Here is a 23,301-nt window from a genome sequence, read left to right on the forward strand (position 1 = left end):
AGGCTGCTGTAAAAATATATCAGTTTACGTAAGCTATCGTTAGCACGTGAATAAAGGTCCCCCCTCTTTGCGCCACCCCCTCTCAAAATCCGTTAATTCGGATATCAATTTTCTATCATAGAATCAGAGCCCCTGTTATGCTCTTTGTATGTATAAAAAAAGGTACCAAAGAATATTCAAAACTAGAGGACGTACAAGCCTCCAAAAATCTAATCGGAAAAATCACCAAAAGGTGGAAATACCTACTTACGCACATGTACGAATACCCGACACTTCTGTACTAACATGTACTACACTGTGTACTCACCTTCGCATTCTGTTAAAAAATCCATGAAGTGTTGAAGCACTTTATTTTCAATTTTAAACTTCTGGTTGCCGCCTTTTCCGACCTGTCGATCTTGAAAATGTTTGAAAAAAGTGGCGATCGTTAGCGGCTCTTTTGGTACGCTAAAAACAGGTTCAAATAAGGAGGGATGAGCTTCCATTTTTTGGAGCAAGCCACAGGTGCTTAAGCCCTTGCGTAGGGAATCAAGGAGAGGCATGATCTTTAATGTACCATGACACAAGAGGAATTCTGGAACCAAATTATAACTTACTGCGATAATACTCCAAGCACATAACTTTTTCCATATCTTTCAAATTGATCCAGTATAGGTTTACATCTAATCATAGTCTTTAAGTCGTCTCCGCCCTCTAGGAGATCAGATAATCGAATTTCATTGAGAGCCTTGCTGCACAAAGCTATTGCAGGACCAAAACCCAAGCCACATTCTCCGATGAAATTTACTGATGGTTTTACCGTAAATATAAAGTCTTCACGCGACATTATAGCAATGAATGATGACAGAGCCTTTTTCTGACGGTTGACTTCCTAAAAGGTACGCTGAGTGGCTTCTGCATTACTTCCCTAACCCTGAATAATGTCTCCTATTAAGTTTATGTCAACGGAACAGGGGTCGGAGGGTCGCACCACTCTTAACTATTATAGTGAATCGATTGAATTTTTCAGTTTTTCTGAGAAAGTTTGATACGTTTTTTCTTTAATTAGATGGTTCGAGTCTAATCTATTGAACTTGACCTCTTCTGCAAATATTTTCTTCTGACCTAAATAAAGTTCATCCCCTGCTTTGTTGATCGGCTTACAAAAATTGCCTTTGGACAGTAACACAAGCTGCCGCTGAAAAATAATTGGACGTGGAGAATTAGCCGTTCTTTCTTGCTTTAATTTTCTTTTTTTAAAAGCAGTGCTTAAGGCTAGGTTTAAATTAGTTACTGCACAAAAAAAGAAACAAATTCACTTACGGATACTCCCTCATACACAATTACGCACCTGTCCACACTCACTCCCACGAATAAGTATCATGCAAGAAGTGTTGCGTAATGGAGAAAAGCAAATATGAACAAGAGTAAATGAATGGATGATAAGTAACTCATTTGACACAGAAACTATCGAAAATAGAAATACAAGTCCTCCCTTAAAAATCAGGGATGATGAGGACATCAACAGCGTTATTCAATCTTTTGATCACCTTGTCATCACTTGATGAGAGTGAAGCAATATCATTAACAGCAGAGGATGCAGAAACACAATTAAAATTTGGTAATAAAGCTTTATGTGGTCTAAAGTGAACTGTTTTTCCATAGAAAATATAAGCGAAATTTGACCCATCTAGTTCTGCTCTCGGTGGAAGAGAGAGTGCAACTATTTTCTCTCCCATTTTTCTAAATGTTAAACTGAGGAGTTACCCAAATAGAACAAAAGTTTTCTTAATTGCTACAATAAGGTTGCCGCGGAAATCATTCATTCGGAATACCTCGTCCTGAGTCATTTTGGTGTGAAATCTCATTCCCTGTTCAACGAATCCAGATTTTCTAAGATGGGAAATATTTTTCGGAGGCCTCAACTCTTTTGACTGTAGGAATATAAAGTCGCGCGCGAAATGTAATGGGTGCGAATTTGTGATGGCTCGAGCAGTAGATGACTTGGTTCTTGAACTTGTTCCAGGTCCTAAGAAATTAATTCTTGGGATAACTGGCTGACTTGCCAAATGCCTACCTGACCACTTGGCACACGTTCTGTGTAGAAATTTTCTTTCTTGAAGGAGAAACTTCCTACTCACCATGTTTACGATGCCACCAGGAGCAGTCGCTAAATTTGACCCGAGAACTATCTCATTTGCGGTTGACAGAAAGCATCTATCCCAGATTCGTCTCAAACTAAGGGTGATGAAGTCAGACTGGAGCAAGGCATACTGAGGGTTTATCAGGTCATCAAATAAGGGCCCGCAAGTATGCTTTATGCTGTAAGGAACTTCTTTGTTCTTCTGCCAACCATACGGGCATTCGAAACCACATGCATTCATTTCAAGTAATCTCCGTACAATTTGTATAGCAGCAAAGCCGGGTTTTTTTAATCAAGAAAACGGAGCATGTTTTTGAAACTGAATGCGGACAACCTATGAATTGGTCCAAACTTGCCGTCTTTTGCACTGTGGATAAGGCCATGAATGTTGTGGCTGATAAATTCTGTGCCATAGATTTCACCATATTCAGTCTCAAAAGACCTTAGCAGCTCATCGGCAACAGTAAGATTGTCCTCTTTACACAAAATCTCGCTGAGGAGGATTGTGCAAGCCACGTGTAGGCACAAGAAATTATTTTACCCATCCATGTATGATCTCGGTTTCGGATTTTTAACATTCAGATTTTGCTCTTGCTCCTCAACAATTAGTTTTAAAATGACCGGTCCAATGTATAAAAGAAACGCTCGGTTCTCTGTTGCTTTCCATTTGTAAATATGTTCCAAGGCCCTTGGATAGTGGGCTAAATCGCTTGGAAAATATTTTTCCTAGATTAGATTTGAAAGATTTGGTGCGGACGATGTACCTAACGTCGAAGGGCTCTGCCACGTATTCGCAAAAATATCCTTAGAATTCAGGGGATGTTCGGCCAGTGGCTTGGACTGTAGCTGAGGTTCTACGTTAAGATTTGTAGGAACTACTTGTCGTTGCTCTGACAGCTTTGGCTGCGGTTGTACCGTTGAGGTTGTATCTGCAGCAACTGCTTGCGGCTGTGGTTGAACTATTGGTAACCCTTGTAGAGAAGGCGGCTGTAACGCTTGGACTAGCGCAGGATGGGTCATCAGTTGTCGAAAGAGGTCCTTTATATTAATATTCTTCGGATCTATCCCTGGAAAAGTAAGCCATGTCATATGAGGGTTCGACTCTTCGGGGTCTTGGGAGGCGTCTTTGGACTCTCGGTTTTCCTCACGTAGTTAAGGGTACCGATTTTTTCGGTTATAAAGTAATTTATTTTATCAAGTCTGAAGAGTACCGATTTTTTCGGTTAAAACGTAAATCATTTTACCAAATCTTAGGTTTCACATTTCATCTGTTTCACTTAAGCCGTCACACAAGCCTCTTTCAATCGTGCGCCAAACAACCCCCAAAAGAACCCACAAACAAGGAAAATTTTACATTATCATGCCAAATGATTAAACGATTCTAGGTGGCGGTAGCCACCCCGGCCCAATCCTAAAAAACTCCCCCTAAAATTTTGACGACCTAAAAAAAAAAAAAAAAACATCGCGATCGGGCTTTTCTGCACGGTTTTCGGTCCATTTAGCTCTCCTGCTAATTAAGTCGTAGAGTAAAGCCCAAAAACCCTATAATATTTGGGTAGAGTATGCTCAGCTCTACTCGTAATGCCCTCGTTTTTTAACTTTAGTTAAATATTAAAAAAGTTATTAAACTTTAACGACAAATTTTGGACCCCAAAACTTGACGATCGTTTTTGACGACATGGACCCCAAAAGCTGACACTGATGGAATTGTTGATGAGCAGAGAGCAGATACGGGGCCCGCGAAACGGTCGGCCGCGGGATTGACCATCGTGTTTAGTTCACTGACATTACAGCTATACCGTAGAAAAAAACCCCATACAAGTATAGATATTTCGAATCAGCGTCACATGTACTAAAAATGATTTTTTGGAAATTTGATATTGTTGAGGTGTAATCGAGAACAATTAATAATTAGGTCGTTTATTGCTGCTCTGAAAGTCGGATATGTTGCCAGGGCTGTGGAGGTAAGGGTAGCATAAAACCCATCAAACTGGGGATAATTAGAATCTGTAAACTCCAAGGATCAAACCTTTGAAAAGTTTTCAGACTTACATGGGCGTCGAAAGGAGAATTAATCGAAAGAAGTCGGGTCCTTCAATTCTTCACAAAAAATTTGAATTTGAAAACAACTCGCAGAACCGCGCGGTGAATGGTGAGCGCCGACTCCAGAAGCCAAATTTTAGGTTATGCTATGTACTGTTATTATGGCTTTAAATATTTAAATAATAAGAATAAGATAGATTAATTGATGCGTGTTTCCATTTTATCGTAGCCGAAGATAACTGGATCCATTTCTATATAATATAACCCTTTTATGATTCCCGCACCCTTGATAAATTTATATATATAGTTGTCACAGTAAGTACTCGGATCAACCTGCCATTTCTTCCCAGCGGCCCTGATCTAGTGATCTTTTCAAGTAATTGTTCATGAATGATTGATGATATCCCACTCTAGTGAGTCCTAGATACTATTTCTCGTTATAATCAGATTCAGCAACTTTCCACCAGAAAATCATCCTTTCCTTCAATACGATGATGTGTGTCGGGGATCTCAATCGGTGCGAATGAATCTGCGTTTCCACTTTCTACTAAAATTTTGCTCGCAGCCAGGCAGCCTACCTCCTCAGGAGTTGATGTGTGTTTTCTCAGTGTATCATGCTACTGGTGCATAAAGCCTCAATGTTTCCATAGACATGTAATGCTTTATTTTGGAAAACTGGCCTACATTCACCCGTCAGTCGTGCGTATGTGTCTACTTAAAGAAGCAACGCTTCACTGAAATGAAATGAAACCACTTCAATGAAATCAACTCAATGTCACAAAATCAAAGATACTTGACTTCAAGCATTAGCTTTAATTTGATTATTAGCAAGTCTCTTTGATTCTGTGTCAGAAGTTGATTGAATCGACTAATTTGCCTGTGTTGGGATAAAATTCTTCAAATTAAGACCTTTTAAATTGACCTCTGCAGAAGGTATGTATCTATACTACTTTATTTCATTGGTTTAATAAAATTGAGATGCTAACTAATGCAGGATATCCTTGATGATAACCTCTTTATACATTGGCTAAAATTTGCAGTACCTGGAGACGCAAACTTGCTGTCATTAAACCGCATATAGGAAATAATACAGAGCAGCTGTTCAATATAAAACATCAGCGACTCCTGACCTCTAGATTATCTGAGTCCTCGCCTGACAAATTTACCCACTGTAAGAGTGCGACAGAGAATTAGCCGTTTCATTTCATCACGGAAAATGGATATAAAAATTAATTCTCTGGCACACCCTGAAAGTGCGTAAAACTCACCCGGTAGGAACTTTAGATGATCGGAGCTGGCAGGTTAATGAAAACTATCAATCGAGACTCAGACAGCTAAAAATTTTAGTCGTGGCAACTAAGACTTTGGGCTGTGACAGCGTCAACATCCACTGACTATCGGCTTCGATGAAGCGTAAACTGCTCCCATTTCTCAAGATAACAAATACCATAGCAAGAAAGGCATCTCTCATAAAACAGAAAGTATTGATACCTGCCTAGGTACTTCGCCTACCATTGTCTTTTGTCTCTGCGGAAGGCATGTATCTGTGCTATTTCATTGGTTTGATAGGCTTAACAGTACGACGCTAAGTAATGCAGAATATATTTGATGAGAACCTCTCCATTCATTGGCTAAAATTTTCAGTACCTAGAGCTGAAACTTTCCATCACTGCTTACCGCATACAAGAGATAATACAGAGCGGCTGTTCAATATGAAACATCAGTCCCTCCTGACCTCTGGATTATCGAGTCCTTCCCTGAGAATTTTATTCACTATGAGAGTGCGACAGGCAATCAGCTGTTTTATTACATCACGAAAAATGGATACAAGAATTAATTTTCTGGCACACTCTGCAAGTGCGTAAAACTCACTCGATGTGAACTTGCGATGACATGAGCTGCCAGGTTAATGAAAACTATCAATCGAGACACAGACAGCTAAAATTTTAGATGTGGCAACTAAAATTTTTGGCTGTACAGCGTCAACATCCACTGACTATCTTCTTTGATGAAGCGTAAACCGTGCATATTTCTCAAGATAACGAATGCCAGAGCCCGAGAGACATCTCTCAAAACAGAAAATATTGATACCTACAAACTTACTCTGCTCATTGTTTCTTTGTTTCGGTGAATCACCTGCTACGCAATCAGCATTGAGGGGCTTGGAGGTCAAGGCCCATAAGTACAGCCTTTCCTATTTCAAGAAATACTCGTTCAAAGTTTCTAAATTATCTACATAGGCCCTTGTGGCGAAAAGAAAGTTCAAACTGCATTTTTTATGTTAAAAATTGAAAACTAGAACTGAATTCTTCCCAAAATATATTTCAACACTAGTCATCAATGATATCATGAATACTTAAATTTTTTCGAAAGTTGCACTTATGCGCCTTTTCATCCAAGCTCCTCAAATCTTATTTCAAACAAGGGAAAAATAATTGATTTATTACCATATATTAGAATGAAGTCATTTATTGACAATTATTTATTATTGACAACAAAATTACCATATAGAATGAAGTCATTTATTGACAATTATTTATTATTGACAACAAAATTACCATATATTAGAATAAACTTCGCAAAATTACTTTCGGCCACCCTGCAACAAAAGAACATCATAATAAAAATGGTGATTAAAAAACTATACTTTTTTAGACAAAAGAAAGCGAAATTGTTTATTGAATCACAGCAAAAAGATTAAATAAAATTGCTATCTAATGAGTCAAATTCCCAAAGCAATTTTGCATCAAGCGTAGCTAAATATTCATGATCAGTACCCTGGGGAAAAATTTCCACATGGAGATTTTGCGTTCCATTATTAGATTCATCAAGATTCCACCACCGAAACTTCGTGAGCAATTTAAAAAAGTTTACGAGTCGTCAGGTTCTAGGTGATGGCCCCCACCCAGCTCCAACAACAAGGTGGAGGAAATTATTGCAATGTTGCATCTGCCTATGTAGAGTGCTAAAAAGAAAGTATCATTTCGTTTCTTCACTGCTGAACAAGTGCCTTTTGACACCTAAGTTACCTGTGGTTACCTGTGGATCCCCACTTTCGTAGAGTGCTAAAAAGAAAGTATCATTTCGTTTCTTCACTGCTGAACAAGTGCCTTTTGACACCTAAGTTACCTGTGGTTACCTGTGGATCCCCACTTTATCAGGGTAGATAGAATTATTACATGGAAGATACAAATCAGAGGAAGAAGGAGAAAGCAGCTTCTTCAAATGTAAAAAATAAGAAGAATATTAAACTGGAAAAAAATGATATAATGCGATCAGATCCACAACTTAAGAAGCGTGCAAACTAAGAAAATCCTCTGAAAGAAAGTGATAAAGCGAGAATAAAACATAAGGAATAAAAAAAATTGCTAGTTAACGAAGGAGCCACTCTGATATTTTACAGCTAAAACAATTTGGAATTTCATGGTGTGTAAGAGATGGCGATGGAGCCACTCTAATATTATACATCTCATTATCGCTTGAACTTTAGGGCAAGGAAAAAAAAGTGTTACCCAAAGGAAATTGGTGAAAAAAAGTCAAATCAAATCACCAAACAATCAACCAGGCAAGCATTAAAAAATCAAGAACAAAAAGTAATTCACCAGCTCGAAAGGAAAAAAGTAAACTATTTACAGCATTAGTATTGCAAGCCTTTAATCCACTCCATTCATGATAGGGGTGATGCAAAGCCTGATATCTTTGCATCATTTTTATTACTTACAGTGATATTGACTGGAAAAGTGTAGAATAGAATGAAAAATCCATTCTCCCGCTGGAATTTCCCTAGAAAGCTGGAATAAATTAAATTCTTTATTGTATTATTTGTTTCAACTGTTGACGCCCAGGTAATCAAAAAAATTCATGACTGATCTACATATACATATATAAATATTTTGATTGATACCAAAAATCGTAGAACCGAAATGAGAAATTTCTTTACAGAGTACAATCTATTATGTTGCTGTTAAAAAATTAAGATTGTGATTATCAGCAGCTGCTGCTTTCCCTCACATGTAGCAAGTCCTTTTTCCTTCTCCCTACAGTTTATTTTTTTTTAATACAGCCTTTCCCTTAAAAAAGGACTTTCATTCGAAAAGTATGATGCAGAAATTCAAGGGAGAAAAATTTGCTTCATGGGTTGACACGATTGCCTGATCTTTTCTTCCCTCACAATCATATTTGCTTCTAAAAGCACCCAATTTTTTTTCCTTCCTCAAATTCAGCTCACGTGACATCGTATGATGAATGGCAAGGGAAAAAAATTCTCTCAAGTGTACCTACTCTGCAAAGAGAGTATTAATCAAAGTTTTTCATTCATTATTGCGGCAAGAAAAATATTAATGAAAAAACTCAACTTACCTTCCTCCTCCTTTTGGCCTTAGAGACTTGGTCCTGTTTCTCTGCTTCTTCCTTCATCTTCTTTTCTTCTTCTTCTCTTGCTTTCTTCTCGGCTGCTTCTTTCATGATCTTCCTTTCTGCTTCTTCTTTTGCTTTTTTCTCAGCTGCTTCTTTCATGATCTTCCTTTCTTCTTCTTCTTTTGCTTTCTTCTCAGCTGCTTCTTTCATGGTCTTCCTTTCTGCTTCCTCACGCGCTCTCTCAAATTCCCTCCTCTTTCTCTCCAGCCTCTCTCTCTCTTTTCTGTCTCTCTCTCGCCTTTCTCTTTCAGTTCTTTCTCTTTCCTGTCTTTCTTTTTCAGCCTTCCTCTCCTGCAAACAAGAAAACTGTTAAGTTAAAACTTTAATTGATGACGCCTTTTCCTCTCTGATTACAGATAAAATATAACTCTCTGATTACAGATAAAATATAATTCATACTTAATTAGTGATCGCCAATCCCAGTCGGATCAAAGTTCTTCCCTGTTAAACTTTAAACGTTATCTTGCATTCAATTTGCCATTGCAAGGATTCTTTCCTATTCCATAAATCAAAATAAAAAGAACAGCCATATAATACTGCCGTGCTAAGGAAGAACGCCGTATGAACATTCAAGAGTTGCCAAATTTCCCTTCGATAAAATGTTTATTTTTCAGGCAATATATATCCTTAAAATTTTCAGGAACTTAAGACGAAATTGCGAACAAAATTATCCAGAAAATTGGAAGAAAAATAGTCCTATGTTTACCAGAAAATTCGTGTTTCAGCAAAGGACAATTGGCAACGCCTGAAGGTTCATACAGCATTTTTCCTTAGCACGGCAGAATAAGATCAATGTTTTTCTTCTAAAATTCGTCTGTTTTTAAGTACTTTCTACTATCGGCTTCTAAAATTTTTAAGTATCCTCTACGAAAGCTGTTAGATTATTTTGAAAACACACATTTGGACATTCATGCTCAAATGAACCATATGCGAGAGTATGAAACCACCCGGAATCAGGAACTACCTACTTTTGTTTTGTGCCTCAGTCGCCTACCTTCTTTACCTCATTTCTACATATTTTTTTGGACCTAAAAACTATGCAGTTAGGACTCTTACCTCTGCCAAATACGCTCTAACAACATCTCTGATCGTATCCTCATTCTGGAAAAGAAACAAAAAAGATAGAAATTAAAAAAACAGTTATTTTCAAAAATACAGTTCAGATAAAAATCGGAGTCCAACATTCCTTCATTCTTGGTAATTTGAAGGTGGGACTTGGTCCTCTTCTAGAATTAAGTATTATTTGTTATTATTGCTGAAAAATCAAATTTCAGAAACCAATCATAAAATTTCCATCACTTACTCTCACCATGGATTGCTGCCTTGCCACTCATGTAAAAAAATCCATACTGGGCCTGTTTCAAAGAAGCACATTTTACTTAACTTAACTATCACCCAAGTTACTCATATTGTACGTAGAGATTCTGCCTATTAATAGGGTAATTTACTCTTTCTCTTTCTGATCCCACCCCTGCTTTCCCTTGCATTTAAAATTCTCATTTAGCCTTGGTGAATTTTCTTATATTTGTCTACATACGGCAGTATTCAGAAAGTTCCATTGAATTTAATAACCATTTTGTCTTTACTTACCATTGGTCAATTTGCAATTACTAATCATGAAATATATGACACTTACTCTCACCATAGACTGCTGCAATGCCACACATGTAAAAAATCGAACTGACGTACGTTGTTTTACAGGGCACCGTTGAATTAAATACAGGGTTGCCACAGAATTTAGAAAATATAAATTATCATAATTTTTCATGAAATTAAAATAATTACTGTTCAAAGAGAACTCAGAGAGAGATAAATGAGAACCATAAAAAATAAATAAGTTATGATACATCTCATCTCAAATTACCTGAACAGTATCAGGGGCTTTTATATTTGGTATATTTGGCACTGGAAGCCTTGGCCATGCCGAGTGTCCAGGGGCCACCCCGGGCACCATGTACCCTGGCATCCCCCAGCCTTGGCTGGGCCCAGGGTAGTACATGGTGGCTGTTGGTGGGGGTGGCGGGACCTCCTCAGTCCTAATTCGAAAGCTGGCTTCTCTAATGGCAACTATCACTTCTTCTTCGCACTTCCCATTTACTGAAACAAAATTAATGATAACTAGGGGCTTATGGGGCTGCTTCGTAGCCCCTTATTTTTCCTGTACACTTTTCACTTTCACATGTTTTTTTTTTTTTTTTTCTTATTTATTTTCATTTAATTTTCTGTTTTGTCTTTGAATCGGGTCTAATTATTTCTTTGAGAGAATAAATGCAACAAATGTTTTCAAAAATTGTAATTTTATTTAGTAAACTTTAAACTAAAATTTTGTTTTAATCTTCATACAATAGAAAATCCTCTCTCTGCTGCTTTTGAAATGTAATTTTTCAATTTTTTTGTCGTTTGTTAATTGTTAGTGGTGTTTTTTTGGTGTTTAGACTCTCCGCCCCGTTTCCCATTCCACAATTGCGCTACTTAATAATTTTTCTTTTTTCTTACCCCGTTGCCCTTTGAGTCTTTAATTTTTGCTGTTCTTTTTTTCATGGTTCCATGGTTTCATGGTCCGGAATGCAGCTGCATTCCGGATGCGTTAAGGGGTGGGAAGGAGGGAGGGACGGACTGAGAAACTGAAAAAAGTACGTTACGTAACGGTAAATATTAAATAAACTTACCTATATATGGATCCTTGAACTTTAAAGCAATAAGGTCCATCACCCGGAATATCAATTCGATTTGCAGAGAAAGAGGCAAAAGCAACAGCACTATTATAATTTCTGATATGCTTTATGAAATTTGGAGAATATAAAAATAATGATTTCAAATCGGTATTTGTCCGAATACTCGGTAAAGAAATTAAGCCATTTTGGCAGCAGTTATTAAAATGACCATTGGACATTTCACCCTGAAAATGGCGAGCATCACAATGATGACAAATTATATTCATTGAACCGACTGAAAATTTGGTAACAAAATTTTCATCAAAGTTCTGATCATCAATTTTATACTTCCGAAATGAAGAAATGAAACTTTGATTTTCTATACTAATAACAGAGTTAAGTTCTTGCTTCACTAAACGAACATGCGAAGAATTCTGGAAAACGCGACCACGTTTTGGAGGACGACCGCCTCGGTCATTGAAAATTTCACTCATAACAACTGTTAAATTTAAAATTAAAATTAGTAAAAATTATTATTATTTTAACAAAATCATAACTAAAAAGTTCAATTTTTAAATTACAAAAAATAAATCAGAAGAAAAAGGATGAAATGAAAATGGAAATTAATAATAAACATATTTATACACATTGAAAAGAAACAGCGTGAAAAGTTCTGATCGGAAATGAGAAAAAAAACTTGGAGGTTATTGACTTAATGAGGAAAAATTGGCAATAGGAAAAAGATGGAACCAATCATGAAAAACCGTAAAAAAAAAAAAACGCGGGAAAAGAAAAATGTAAGTTGATGGCAGTTGAGTGTTGGAAGTAACCTCACTTAATGATGATTGTTGAATGAAAACAGCTGATAAAAAGACAGCAAACAGTAAAGTAAGATGCGTAGCAACAAAACTTTTCCGAAAAACAAAAAACAAAAAACCCCCACTTCCCCTCATCCAATTTATGAGTTTTTAGGGATTTAAAAATCGGGGACGAACCCCAGAAAATAATTTATAGTTTTCCCGAAGCATTGAGAACAACACCTTTCAAATGAACCAACGCCCCTCGCAATTAGTACAGTGGTTGATTCACAATTTCATTCTATTATTCAAATTAAATATTAAGATGATAATAATAAAATAATAATAAGATGCATAAAAAACATGAGGACCTACATGGTAAAAGTAGGGATATTACTACGAATAACCTCAGTGTTTCAAATGGTAGTTCCTTTAGTATATTCAAAGAAACAGCCCCAAACTATTTCTTACTTATTAAATCATAAATTAAAAACATATAGGTTTACATCTAATCAGAGTCTTTAAGTCGTCACCGCCCTCTAGGAGATCAGATAATCGAATTTCATTGAGAGCCTTGCTGCACAAAGCTATTGTAGGACCAAAACCCAAGCCACATTCTCCGATGAAATTTACCGACGGTTTTACCGTAAATATAAAGTCTTCACGCGGCATTATAGCAATGAATGATGACAGAGCCTTTTTCTGACGGTTGACTTCCAAAAAGGTACGCTGAGTGGCTTCTGCATTACTTCCCTAACCCTGAATAATGTCTCCTATAAAGTTTATGTCAACGGAACAGGGGTCGGAGGGTCGCACCACTTTTAACTAATATAGTGAATTGATTGAATTTTTCAGTTTTTCTGAGAAAGTTTGATACGTTTTTTCTTTAATTAGATGGTTCGAGTCTAATCTATTGAACTTGACCTCTTCTGCAAATATTTTCTTCTGACCTAAATAAAGTTCATCCCCTGCTTTGTTGATCGGCTTACTAAAATTGCCTTTGGACAGTAACACAAGCTGCCGCTGAAAAATAATTGGACGTGGAGAATTAGCCTTTCTTTCGTGCTTTAATTTTCTTTTTTTAAAAGCAGTGCTTAAGGCTAGGTTTAAATTAGTTACTGCACAAAAAAAAAAACAAATTCACTTACGGATACTCCCTCATACACAATTACGCACCTGTTCACACTCACTCCCACGAATAAGTATCATGCAAGAAGCGTTGCGTAATGGAGAAAAGCAAATATGAACAAGAGTAAATGAATGGATGATTAGTAACTCATTTGACACAGAAACTATCGAAAATAGAAATACAAGTCCTCCCTTAAAAATCAGGGATGATGAGGACATCAACAGCGTTATTCAATCTTTTGATCACCTTCTCATCACTTGATGAGAGTGAAGCAATATCATTAACAGCAGAGGATGCAGAAACACAATTAAAATTTGGTAATAAAGCTTTATGTGGTCTAAAGTGAACTGTTTTTCCATAGAAAATATGAGCGAAATTTGACCCATCTAGTTCTGCTCTCGGTGGAAGAGAGAGTGCAACTATTTTCTCCCCCATTTTTCTAAATGTTAAACTGAGGAGTTACCCTAATAGAACAAAAGTTTTCTTAATTGCTACAGTAAGGTTGCCGCGGAAATAATTCATTCATTCGGAATACCTCGTCCTGAGTCATTTTGGTGTGAAATCTCATTCCCTGTTCAACGAATCCAGATTTTCTAAGATGGGAAATATTTTTCGGAGGCCTCAACTCTTTTGTCTGTAGGAATATAAAATCGCGCGTGAAATATAATGGGTGCAAATGCGAATTAGTGATGGCTCGAGCAGTAGATGACTTGGTTTTTTAACTTGTTCCAGGTCCCAAGAATATAATTCCTGGGATAACTGGCTGACTTGCCAAATGCCTACCTGACCACTTGGCACAGGTTCTGTGCAGAAATTTTCTCTCCTGAGAAACTTCCTACCCACCATTTGTACGATGCCATCAGGAGCAGTCGCAAAATTTGACCCGAGATCTATCTCATTTGCGATTGACAGAAAGCATCTATCCCAGGTTCGTCTCAAACTAAGGGTGATGAAGTCAGACTGGAGCAAGGCATACTGAGGGTTTATCAGGTCATCAAATAAGGGCCCGCAAGTATGCTTTATGCTGTAAGGAACTTCTTTGTTCTTCTGCCAACCATACGGGCATTCGAAACCACATGCATTCATTTCAAGTAATCTCCGTACAATTTGTATAGCAGCAAAGCCGGGTTTTTTTAATCAAGAAAACGGAGCATGTTTTTGAAACTAAATGCGGACAACCTATGAATTGGTCCAAACTTGCCGTCTTTTGCACTGTGGATAAGGCCATGAATGTTGTGGCTGATAAATTCTGTGCCATAGATTTCACCATATTCAGTCTCAAAAGACCTTAGCAGCTCATCGGCAACAGTAAGATTGTCCTCCTTACACAAAATCTCGCTGAGGAGGATTGTGCAAGCCACGTGTAGGCACAAGAAATTATTGTACCCATCCATGTATGATCTCGGTTTCGGATTTTTAACATTCAGATTTTGCTCTTGCTCCTCAAAAATTAGTATTAAAATGTTTGTTTTAGCTAATTTCGCTTTGAAGAGAAAGTGCAATTTTTCTAACAATACAGACCACTTTTTTTAATAGTGAAGTTGTCCTCCACCAACTCTCTTTTCCGAATATCACTTCACTTGGAATTTTCAAATCAAAGTTTGAAGGTTTCACAAGAACAGTATTCCTCGAAAATGTTTCATCCCCTTTTGATTTAGATTTGAAAGATTTGGTGCGGACGATGTACCTGACGTCGAAGGGCTCTGCCACGTATTCGCAAAAATATCCTTAGGATTCAGGGGATGTTTGGCCAGTGGCTTGGACTTTAGCCGAGGTTCTACGTTAAGATTTGAAGGAACTACTTGTCGTTGCTCTGACAGCTTTGGCTGCGGTTGTACCGTTGAGGTTGTATCTGCGGCAACTGCTTGCGGCTGTGGTTGAACTATTGGTAACCCTTGTAGAGAAGGCGGCTGTAACGCTTGGACTAGCGCAGGATGGGTAATCAGTTGTCGAAAGAGGTCCTTTATATTAATATTCTTCGGATCTATCCCTGGAAAAGTAAGCCATGTCATATGAGGGTTCGACTCTTTGGGGTCTTGGGAGGCGTCTTTGGACTCTCGGTTTTCCTCACGTAGTTAAGAGTACCGATTTTTTCGGTTATAAAGTAATTTATTTTATCAAGTCTGAAGAGTACCGATTTTTTCGGTTAAAACGTAAATCATTTTACCAAATCTTAGGTTTCACATTTCATCTGTTTCAATTAAGCCTTCACACAAGCCTCTTTCAATCGTGCGCCAAACAACCCCCAAAAAAACCCACAAACAAGGAAAATTTTACATAATCATGCCAAATGATTAAACGATTCAAACTACGTATGATGTGCCAGTCATGAGCAGTCTTCAAAGTTGCGTTTCGGCTCTAGGGAAATAACTATTTGGACGGATTTCTACCAAACAGAATTAACTATGTCCGGGCGGGAAGGGTGGAGTGAACTCGTTATTCGAGGGCCGTAAGAATGAATGGGAATTGTATAGCGCCGGCAATGTCAACGGCAACGACCAGGACAGGGCACGGCGGTTAGGGATGTCTAACTCATGGGCCTTGTCCATAACGCTCTAGACAGATGCCCAATTGCCCACGCTGCCGTGCTAAGGAAGAACGCTGTATGATCATTCAAGAGTTGCCAAATCCCTCAATCAAATTTTAATTCTAGAGGAAAGAAATTAATATTTTCCCTTGAAATTCTCAGGAAGTTTTGGTGAAATAGCGAACAAAATTATCTGTAAAATTGGAAGGAAAATATTCCTAAACTTACTTGGGAATTCGTGTTTTATCAAAGGACATTTGGCAACGCCTGAAGGTTCATACAACGTTTTTCCATAGGCTAGCAGCGCGGCTCATGAGTCCCGCATACAGTTGGCACATAGTTCAGTTTGCTGCATTGGAAGAGCGATATTTCACCCTCAGGAAGACGTTTTGTAGAGGAGAAGTAGACAGAAATACTGGAAAAAAGTGAACCTTTGAGGTATGTTTTCTTTACGCGGCATAGTTCTGGTTTGGCAACTGCGCCCTTCGCTGCATTCGACTTTTCTCTATTGACTGATGATACTTTCAACACCTTCGACCCCCAAATTTGGAGAGCTAAGTTTTTAATTAATGAAGAGTCGCCTTTTCGCCCAGTTTCAATCCCGTCAATGAGGACACCCTTTAACATACCTATTGAGGAGTACCTAACCTATTTACCCATTGAGGCTCAACATTTATCTATTGAGTATCATCTTGTATCAGCTCAACTTCCACTGGTACCAACTGATACTTATCAAATATCTGTAGACTCTCAACTGGTATCAGTTACTTGATGAGTCCTCTTGTGATTTGAAGTGGTCCTCCAGTCTTTTTTTTGGCTGCACTTCTTGCTTGTCGGCATTTCATCTCAATTGCATCAATGGCTTTCTCCGCTTTCTTGATCCGAATAAGATCCAAATTCTTCATTGCATTGATACATCCTATGCCTGGATTTGTGCCCACATTGTCCAAGATGTGGCATTTGACAATATTACCTTCGTTGGAACAGGCAACTCTTTCTAAAACACCGAACTCCAAAGTTTTGCGCATGACAAACACCCTTTTTGGAATGCGTGACCAAATAAAGTCGCTCAAAGAGTCATTCGGATTCTGTGTTCCACTATGAAGACACTTTTTCAGCAATTCAGGGTTAGCAAGGTCTCGAAATATCGGTTTTACTAGGTCCATGACAGGTGGGATGTGAGTGTGCTTTGTGTGTTCATACTAAAAATATATATACGACCGATGAACAACTAATATCTCAAGCTCAACTTACAATCAAATATTGAACGACATAAAGGGTATATGTATGTCATTCTTTCATGGCTGCCAGTTGATAATACTTACACCAAGTTAGTGTTGTCTCTTTTCGGACACATTCCGTGATTGGGATTTTTGTCTGTTGAACAGAAGGTGAAAATATTCAGCCCAAACAGCCTTCTTCATGCCTTCTAGAGATGTTTTATTTCTTCTTATGGCCAAGCTGTAACACAACTGAATATCATGGATAGCACTTTCAGTAAGACGTCCTTTACCTCCGAAGACTCTCAATCAGTGCTTCAAGTTCACTTTCATTGGCTCTGCTCGAATGTCCTGTCTTGAGGTTAGATTTCGGAACGTGATGCATCAACAAAAGGAAATAGAGATTTTATTCAGTCTTTGAGTCGAGGATATTATTTTGCTATTGCTTCAGCTTTCAAACGACATACATGTGTATTCGACAGGAAGGCAAATACTACTCATTACTCATGTATGAGAGATGCTGAATAAACATTGAGCTTTATGGCCCACAAATGGAAACATCAAATCATGCTGGATGGATGCTGAGTGTAGATGGCAAAAATTTCATCGGCGAGCTCCTCATCAGCAAAGTTGCTGAAAGCGTGAGGATCCTCTAGATTACTTCTCCATCTGAAGTTCCACAGAGATTGTCTAGATACGTTGAGGACACTGGCAATTTTAGACCACGATAAGTTACAACGTCTGAGGGTTATAACTTCGTCCACAGGGATATTGAGTCTCGGTTGACCGACGTGCCCTCCTCTGATTACTGGTAACAAAGGTTCCTTGGTATTGGCAATAATAGATGCGTGTAGAAGGCGATTACATTGAAACAACTGATGGCGAAGCAGGTCTAGTACGGATGTTAGAATTTGTTGAACACCATTATTACCATTCAAAACATTTTTGACGTGATTGAATGCAGCATAATTTTCTGCAAGGTTAGGAGCCAGTACAGGCAAATGATCAGTATTTCCTTGTCTGATGCAGTTTTCCGCTGAACTGAAATCTTTTAAAATAACTCCGAAATATTGCATTGGTTCTGTTTCCTGTCCGTCATGGAGAGTTGTTGAGGAGTAGTTAAAGAGCTCCAACAATCACTCAGAGAGGCTCCCGAAAAAAAAAGAGAAATCTGATTATGTACTCCACACACACATGATTCCTTGGGATAGGAGTTTTAATGGCCCTTTGCATCATCAGGTATCTGCCTCTTTCATGTACAGAATCTTGAAGGCAATTCCAATCACACAGACTTTAGTTGCATCGTTAAAGTTAGCTGTTGGCACAGCGTTCATATTCGCCAAGCCAACTGGTGTCACGTAGCAAGCAGCGCAGTACGACAGTCATCTCTGGAGACTGCTGCGGCTGTTGTAATCTACGCTGTTCCTCCATCACACTCACGACAGCGAGAAAGAGCTTCAAAGAAAGCTGACTTTAACAACGCAACTCAAGAAGTACCTACCAAATGGAGCTAGATGCTAATAAGTTGGACTCCCAAATTATACATCACTTTAGCTACGTAATAATTTAAAATTGAATACCCTCATCACAGGCATGCGCTTCTAAGTTTAGGAGAGGAAACGACCACGGCTTTGACAGACACTTCAGCTGCGTAGTTCAAGTCAGTGACTGGTGCAGCGTTTGCTACTCCCCAAAGTAACAGGCATCAGTAAGCAAATGTGTAATGTGTAAATGTGTTTGTTAAGAACTGAGAACTGTCATGTTATGATGCTGACACCACAGGTCTCAGTTCTTAACTCATTACAAATGGCCCAGCATTCCTACTGTCCTAGGTCGTTTTCACTGCCCAGATTGCTGCCTTCCATAACGCAACTTTAGCAAGTGCAATGTTACATAAGTAAAAACTTAGTCTACCCCTCGTCAAAACTTAGTTTCCACTGGAAAATGAAATTGAAATGAACAGATACGAAATAAAAAAAATTACTTACTCATTGATAGCCAAAGCATTACTCATTAATAGCCAAAGCATAACTAATCCGAATCTAGAGTATCCGAATCCATAACGGCATAACCTTAAAAACTGAAACTATTTCTTCTTGTGTAAAGTCAACAGGTCTGCATTATCTTGTTGCATGCAACTTTTAACAGTTACACTACTTCGAAGAACACTTTCGAGGAACTCCATTAAGTATTCATATAATATGACAACAATAACAAGGAGAACATAAATTCCGAAACAAAAATAACCCGAATTTGCAAGAATGCAAGCAAAACAAAAACAAAACCGTCAACAGAAATTGACTGTTTCTTCTTCTTCATTTCCAAATTCCATCAGCAACGGACCAAACAGTCATCAAGTTCGGGGACCTCTCGTGGCAAACACGCGTGCGTGAATACTTTTACAGAAATAACACCATACTAAAGCATTGGATTCATTGTCACTAGAGCTAATTTCTGAGTTTCTAGATACAGGAACGGCACTGACGTAAATAGTTCCTTTGGAATTTTCGTTTAAGAACCTCCCGGTGAGTTGAGCCCCTGGCTCGAGGAAATAGTTCGCAAGGTGGCTCGCAAGGACATCATGAATTGTCGCACCATGAACGACTGTCACAACTTTCAGCTTTTTTGACCCACGCGAAAGCTTTTTGGAACTTTTTAGTGCGTTTTTTGGCGTTTACGCGAAAAACTACTCGATTTGCCGTTCCCTGATTATCTACCTGTAGTCTAATTATCCAACACTCTCAAGTCACATCTCTCTTACTTCTAAACAAATTAAGATGGAGCCCTGAAATTTTGAGAGTCTACATTGATTGAATGAAACTTCTTTTTGCGACCCCTCAAAATCTTTCGGGTGGCTACTCAAATACGCCAAGTGAAAGGTTACCTTTTGAAAAAAAAAAAAAAAAAAAAAAAAAAAAAAATGTTAAATCAATGGTACCGGTGTCCTACACGGGAGCAGTTTCTCTTTCTAACATTTTGAGTGATCACGAAAGTAGTTTCCTTTAATCCACCGTTGCTCTCAAAATTTCATAACACTGCTTTAGTGTGCGACTTCGGTATCACCCTGTAAAACAATTTAACTACAAATCGGATGAATTCCTACTATATTCATTCTGCGGTAATATTTATGCAGCTTTCCACAGTCGATTCATGCACATATTATGATCTCACCACTCCGAAGAAAATAATTGATTATGAGTCAATCTTCTCCTCTACTACTTTCAACTCTCGGTCATTTGCAGCTGATGCAACCTCGACTGTTTCTACTTTCTTCTTGGCCTCGGCTGATGGTCCTGGTCAGCTTAAAATTGAATAGAATAGTGAGAAGAAAATTCTCCTCTGTTTTAAAATGGTTCAACCAGCTGTTAAATTATGAGCTTTTCAATAGTTGATGAGTATATTATTACTTAATGGATTAAAACATATGAAATACTTAGGTATTCATTCCCACTGGAAACAGAGGTAATGAAAATAAGATTTTGAATATGTGTTCTACTGACAATTTTAACTTTGTGCGATGTCATGCAAAAAATACTTGGCACTCAATCAGTCTCCAATGAGGAAGGGAAATTTCTCTGAGGACTCACCTATCTTCAATCCATGATCTTGGAGAGGAGAGCCTCGCGGAGAGCTTCTACCGTCTCGGCCTCATCTATCTTCTTGACGGCATTCCGCTCGCGGATATCTCCAATGGTACCAATTGATGGATTTATTATTCTGCCTTCGATGATACTGTCAAACAGTTCAATGGAGAAGAAATTCGGCCCTGGACCTCCGTGTACAATTGACATTGCGATTAATTTGCCGGCCAATCGACTTATGTTGGGCTGTCTGTCTGTTGGTCTGTTTAATAGTTTCAAACGGAACACCCCCCACGTTTTTCCTTCGCGAAAATTTAAAGAGAATAGAAGCGTCTTTCTCAAACAATTATTAATTCCGATTTGATAAACACACGTGAGAGAATCAACGAAAGAATCCTGTTCGGTTTAAAAGGCGGTTTGTAGCATAGCCTGCATGTCAACCAGTACCATTACAATACAAAACATTAGTAATATAGCACTTGGCAACGTCGAGGATGAATCGATATATCGATAGATAAACGCGCCATCTTGACCCCGCTCGAAAATGATTCCCCCGCGCGATTGGTTAACGAAAACGACGGACCCGCGCCGCACAGCGATGCGCCCGCTTCACGTCGACTCTCCCCCGCCGGTGATGTCTCCCGCCCGCGAGAGGTTTACGGAGAGGAACCCATACTTGCTATGCGCGCCTCGTGGGTACGAGGACACGTCTGGAGGACGTGGACCAGAGTCTCCGCAAGGGCACCACAGGCCCGGCTTGAAACCGGAGCCGAAGGGCGCGCCCGCGAGAGACCCTCGACCGAGACGGCAGACAATTGGCTCGGAGGTGAACCGCCCGTCGGAATGCATCGCCGGTTCCGCCCACTGACCGAAGCCATGACGTGGACTCCAGGAGAGCCAGAGGGCCCCCGTCCATGTCGATCGAAGTATTCGGTCTGTCAAAGTGGAATTTCGGGTCTTAGGATCGAACCCCTGAATGGAACTGAACCGCGGCTAAAAGAAGTTCGATCAAGTAGAGGATTCTACAGAGCAATATCAACCGCAATAGTAGCAACCTGCGGGCTCGTAGCCTTATTATCATGAATTGTGTGCATTTTGTATACAGGGTGTTTCAGACCACCCGTACCAGGCCTTTTTCTCGGTTAGTATAGGTCGTACGAAGTCGGAGACCGCGGGGTTGAATAGGGAATTGACCCCAAGGAATCCGAATTTCGTGGTCCCGAAACCCCCCCACCCCCCTTGGGGGGTAAAGGGGGGGTCACGATGCTAAAAGTCACGGTTCCCGACCGAATGGCGGATAGATCGCATCAGAATTGAAAAGCACGGAAAATTTCACGTGGAATTGACCCCTAAAAATCCTAAATCGGACCATCCAAGACCCAAATTTGATCCCCTAAAGAGGGGGACAGTACCCCCCTCCATAATTTCTCTTTGGTCTCAAAATTGACGTAAATTCTCCAGAAAAAGACGATTTCCGAGGTAATCGACCTCGAGAAATCCAAATTTCATGGTCCCGAAGCTCCTCTAGCTCCCCTTGGGGGTTAAACGGGGGGGCCCAATTTTAAAAATCGGGGCTCCTTTCCGAATCGCAAATTGATTGCATCCAAATTGAGGAGCAAAACACATTTACATCTTAAGTGACTCCTAAGAGTTCTAATTGACCCCCCTGAACGGCAGAAAGTAACCCCTGAGGAAGGGGGCCTCGCCCCCGCCAAAAATTTCTCAGGATTCCTCTTTGGTCGCAAAATTGACGTCGATTCTCCAGAAAAAGACGGTTTCCCATGTAATCGACCCCGAAGAGCTCAGGGAACATGAAATTTAGAGTCCTCGGTGTCGATTACATGAGAAACCATCTTTTTCTGGAGAATCGACGTCAATTTTGCGACCAAAGAGGAATCCTGAGAAATTTTTGGCGGGGGCGAGGCCCCCTTCCTCAGGGGTTACTTTCTGCCGTTCAGGGGGGTCAATTAGAACTCTTAGGAGTCACTTAAGATGTAAATGTGTTTTGCTCCTCAATTTGGATGCAATCAATTTGCGATTCGGAAAGGAGCCCCGATTTTTAAAATTGGGCCCCCCCGTTTAACCCCCAAGGGGAGCTAGAGGAGCTTCGGGACCATGAAATTTGGATTTCTCGAGGTCGATTACCTCGGAAACCGTCTTTTTCTGGAGAATTTACGTCAATTTTGAGACCAAAGAGAAATTATGGAGGGGGTACTGTCCCCCTCTTTAGGGGATCAAATTTGGGTCTTGGATGGTCCGATTTAGGATTTTTAGGGGTCAATTCCACGTGAAATTTTCCGTGCTTTTCAATTCTGATGCGATCTATCCGCCATTCGGTCGGGAACCGTGACTTTTAGCATCGTGACCCCCCCTTTACCCCCCAAGGGGGGGTGGGGGGGTTTCGGGACCACGAAATTCGGATTCCTTGGGGTCAATTCCCTATTCAACCCCGCGGTCTCCGACTTCGTACGACCTATACCAACCGAGAAAAAGGCCTGGTACGGGTGGTCTGAAACACCCTGTATGTTTCGTTGTAGAAACACCCAAACAACTTCTGCACATTTTGGATATTCAAAATTCAGAACGTGGAAAATTTTATAACATGAGTCAACTGCCTCCCCCGGGGAGTTGCAAGCACGAGTAGAATGGTCCAACCCTTCGAACAGAATTTTCGCTTGGACACACTGAAGACCCATCTCAATTTATGTGGAACGCACCGATCTTTCAGCTATTACGATAGAACTTTATTTTGCATTATGATTCCTGGGTAAAGGAACAGGCGCCCTTTTTCATGGTCCACCAAAAACGTGGA

At 39.4% G+C, this 23,301-nt stretch overlaps 2 protein-coding genes across 3 annotated transcripts in view; one reads left to right on the plus strand and one right to left on the minus strand.

Annotated features, from left to right (window-relative positions):
• Window positions 1–23,301, plus strand: part of LOC109041143 (protein amalgam) — a 641,206-nt gene that overhangs the window by 78,839 nt on the left and 539,066 nt on the right. The gene's annotated exons all lie outside the window — the stretch shown is intronic.
• On the minus strand, window positions 3,585–10,714 carry LOC109038936 (uncharacterized). The gene is made up of 5 exons (XM_072299405.1): window positions 10,446–10,714; window positions 9,638–9,682; window positions 8,525–8,872; window positions 7,887–7,956; window positions 3,585–6,764 (listed from the first exon to the last, which is right to left on the minus strand). The coding sequence occupies exons 1-5, from the start codon at window positions 10,578–10,580 to the stop codon at window positions 6,730–6,732; spliced, it is 633 nt and encodes a 210-aa protein (XP_072155506.1). The 5' UTR covers window positions 10,581–10,714; the 3' UTR covers window positions 3,585–6,729.

The sequence above is a fragment of the Bemisia tabaci genome, chromosome 1 (assembly GCF_918797505.1).
Source record: "Bemisia tabaci chromosome 1, PGI_BMITA_v3".
Taxonomy (NCBI): domain Eukaryota; kingdom Metazoa; phylum Arthropoda; class Insecta; order Hemiptera; family Aleyrodidae; genus Bemisia; species Bemisia tabaci.